Below are 4,204 nucleotides of genomic sequence, written 5' to 3'. Positions count from 1 at the left end.
ATAATAAAAAAATTTATAAAAGTTATAATAGCGGGGAAACAAACAAATTTCAATTAAAAAATAAGGGAAAAAACATTAAAACGGAATGAATTTATAGTGAGTGTACCTACCCAGATGAAACCAATATCTTCCCCAACCCCACTCCTCAAACACTCCAACGGCTTTTGGCCCAAACATTTAAAATCAATGACACAAGCAACGTAAATTAATTATATACCACTACTTCAAAATTCACACGATCAACATAGCATTGATAGAACTCAATCGATCATAATCATAACAACACTATTATTAATTAGTTAATCACCTGGCGAAGAAGAAGAAGAAGAAATGGTGCCAGGAACTCCATTAGGGTAAAAACTATAACTAAGATAACAACCCTGCAAATAAACCTGAGCAGAAATAGAGTCACCACACTGAACCTTAACCTGTTCCTCAGCACTCGCAATACAATCACCACAATCGTCATTTCCCATATTACCCTCGCACTGACCCAACACATAAAGAGACTCGTAACTCCCGGTGTAGAACAAATTACCATTATTACCCTTCACACCATTCTCCACCATCTGAAACGCCGAGTCTCTCTTCCCTTCAAACCCAACCACATCACCACCGTTCTTCATTTTCTTTGAACCGCAAACCTTGTAAAGAAGCTGCGTCTTCGGCACCTCCTTGAACCCGACAACCTCGTACCTCAGGTAACACCCGCTCAGCTGGATCCTCGCCGCCGCCACGTCACCGCCGCAGAGTTTTCCGAGCATGTTTGGGATCTTGCTCACGCAGTCGTAGCAGTCGGAGTTTGTTAGGTCGCCTCTGCATTGGTAGGCTCCGGCGACGGCAGAGTTTCCGCCGTCGCCGGAGGTCCGCCGGATGGGTCTTGAAGCTTTTGATCGGCGCAGCCTTTGTAGATTAAGGTTGTGGTGTCTGAAGAGGAGCTTTGTGTCGGAATTTGAAGGAGGAGGAGGAGAATTGGAAGTGAGAGGAAGAAGAGAAAGGTGGAGTTTTGATGGTTTTTGAGGGCACCCATTTGAGGGATTGAAAGAGAGATTGGGAAATTTTCTACATGGAGGGAAGGAGGTTCTAGAGAGTAACGGTGTTTTGCTCTTGATTGGTTAGAGAAGAAGAAATGTGGATTTTGATTTTCTTTTTTCTTTTTGAAGTTTCTTTGGTAAGAGTTTTAAGCTTTTTTTTTTTATTCATTTCAATTTTAAGGTTTTGCTTTTGGTAAGACAAACAAAATATACTAATAAGTAAAGAGTTAAAAATATAACAACCAAAAGATAAATAATTATTATCACATCAAGCTAAACCATTAGTATATTTATTTGTCTTTCTAAACTTATTTTAGATACCAACATTACAAACTTAGATCTATCATTTCGAATTGTTAGGAACTTAAAATTATGACTTTAAGGTTGCTTTTGTTTACACGAGATAAGGATACAGAGACACAAAATTATGTTTGACAGAGGAGATATGAATAAAAATAATATATTCAAAGACATTAAATTAATATATTTTGTGTCCATCCTGACAGAAAAGACACTGAAATACTAATAACACAATTTATTTTTCATTTTTTCTTTCATTATTCTTGTTAATATTTTATAATTATATTTTTTATTATTATATTTCATCTCAAATTTTTTGAATGAAAAAATGAGAATAAATTGAATTTTCATAATTTATTATAGTTTATCACCAAACAGAATATAAGAACACAAAATTTTGTGTCTCTGTCCATTGGTAGCGTTTGTTTTTGGAGACAGGATTAAAATGTGTTTGGAAGCAGAGACATGGACACAAAACACATTGTCTTTGAGACAGTTTTTTATATTTTTGTGTCCACTCTTTTACGAAGGACAATGATGGATACGGGATTTGGAAGAGTGGACACGGACTTTTTTATAAAGTTTTCCTTTTTGTCCATAGATATTTTTTATTATTTTACTATTATCCCTTTTTATTTTTTCTATAATTAGTCTTGAAATTTTTGAAAAATAAATATTATTAAAGATAAAATTGATCTTTTAAAATGCTAAAAAATAATTTATAAGTTGTAATTAATTTTATATAATTTAAAAAAAAATCAGTTTTTAGATAAAAAAAATTAATTTTCTAAATAAAAATAGATTTTTATGTGCAAAAATTATTTTTTTCATGTAAAAACGGATTCTTTTTTAAAACTGATTTTTTATTTAAAATTAATTTGGCTTATTAACCTAAACAAAATTTTTTATTAATCAAACTCAGATCTATTTTTTTATTAATCTTAACCATATGTATTCCTACATATTAATAATAAATTTAAAAATAAAATAAATATATTTATAATTTTTATTTTAATATAAATATTATTATATATTTTTTTATTAAAATTTTTGGTCTCTCAAATATTTTTTCAAGTTTCGTCTGTACTCTACGTATTCTCATTCTCTGTTAAATTAGTTTGTACTTGACGTAGAAAATTTAGAATCAATGGTTATTTTAGTCATTTCATATAATATTTTAATCTTGTCCATGTGTATCCAAACATAATACTGGACATTACATTAGTGTCTTGTACATCGTATCCAAACATAATACACAAACAATAATTTTTAGGTAGCGTTTGTTTTGAGGTACTGAGACAGAGACTGAGAGACTGAGATTCAGTATTGTGTTTGTTAGTTCAGAGACTGATACTAAAATTTCTGTCTCTGTCTCTAAAATTTCAGTATTTCAGTACCTCCAAAAAGTAGGGACACAAGGGACTAAAATTTTTAGAGATGGAGACTGAAACTTTAATAATATTTTATACCTAAAATACTTTCATTTCAATTAATTAATTCCAATTTTACCCTTTGTACAAATTAAATTAGAGTTTCATTCTTGTTTCAATTCCTGTCTCCCATTTTGTACCAAACAAAATACTGAGATTTATTTCAATCCCTGTCTCTTAGTCTCTGTCTCTCAGTCTCAGTCTTTTCGTCTCTGTCTCTCCACCTGTCTTCATTCTATTGTCTCTGTCTCAGTGTCATCTTCTGTAAACGCAGCCTAGTGTCTTGTCCTGTCATGTTCTCAGTGTCTTGTCCTATCCTGTTCTCAGAAACAAACGCAGCCTAGTAGCCTAAAAGTTTACATAATCAGAATTATACAATTAAATAGCTATATAGAATTAAGAGTAAATAATTATTTTAAAAAATAAATAATTAAATTAGTCTATAAAAAAATTAATTATTTTTTAAACTAATTTTTAAAAAGTTTTAATCAAAATTATTTTTTAAATATTTTAAGTTAGTTATTTTAATTTTTTCATCAGTTCTATTAAAAATTTATTGATGTGACACGTTAAGTGACACTCAACACAGACCTAATAGTTATAATTGATGGCTAACATAATAAGTTTATGAAATTAGATCAAACCAATTTTAAAGTTAATATAAGTACAATTAACTTAAGAGTAGTAAATGTCAATAAACTGTATAAGTAGTAAATCGAATCACTATGTATATGTTGTATAGTACTAAATTCAATCAGATTAATTCAATTTACTAGCTGATCAAGCTAAATCGAAACAACCTAATTCGATTTACATTGTATTGAATTTCATTCATTCATAAATTAAAGCTATCTATTTTGATTTGTCTTTATTCCTACTAATTCGAATCATATTTATTCTATTTAATACTAGAGAAACTAAATTAATTTAATCAATTTAATTTACATATATTTGTGCATAGAAATATACACGTAATATTTTTTTATTTGAGATTTTATAACATAATTTAAAATGTGGTCAATAATAAATCCATTGAACCACTTTAGAATCATTATAAGTTAATTAAAAATTTTAAAGTTCATTATAAAATTATCATTCATCAATGGTTTGCCTAAAAACTTTTGGCCCCCTCAAAAAAAAGTCTAGCTCTGTCTTGAGCTTTAGTACCATAAATAAACTTATTTCTAAAATACCATAATAAACAAATTGTTCTAGTAAAAAAGAGGGGACTATTTTGTAGTCATACTTTTGTTTCTTAGAAAAAAGTTGTATTTTCTAACAGGGATCATTAGCACGGTGGGGTCTTTGAATTTATTAATGATTAATTAAGCATAGGATTTTTTCTAAACTAAAATAAAAAAAATCTTTAATTTAAAAAAAAATTATTCTATCTTTAATTTTTAAATTTTTTTTTGTTTAGAAAAAGTTCATCTAAACCTT

General features: G+C 29.1%; 1 protein-coding gene across 1 annotated transcript in view; it reads right to left on the bottom strand.

The window, feature by feature from the left end:
• Window positions 1-867, bottom strand: part of LOC107647838 (cysteine-rich repeat secretory protein 56) — a gene marked incomplete at its 5' end in the record, with an annotated part of 1,634 nt that extends 767 nt beyond the window's left edge. Inside the window, 1 exon segment of the mRNA XM_016351883.2 lies at window positions 308-867. Coding sequence (XP_016207369.1) covers window positions 308-867 — 560 coding nt within the window.

Source organism: Arachis ipaensis, chromosome B06, assembly GCF_000816755.2.
Source record: "Arachis ipaensis cultivar K30076 chromosome B06, Araip1.1, whole genome shotgun sequence".
NCBI lineage: Eukaryota > Viridiplantae > Streptophyta > Magnoliopsida > Fabales > Fabaceae > Arachis > Arachis ipaensis.
The sequence above is the reverse complement of the archived record's forward strand: the minus strand, read 5'-3'. Positions and strand labels throughout refer to the sequence as shown.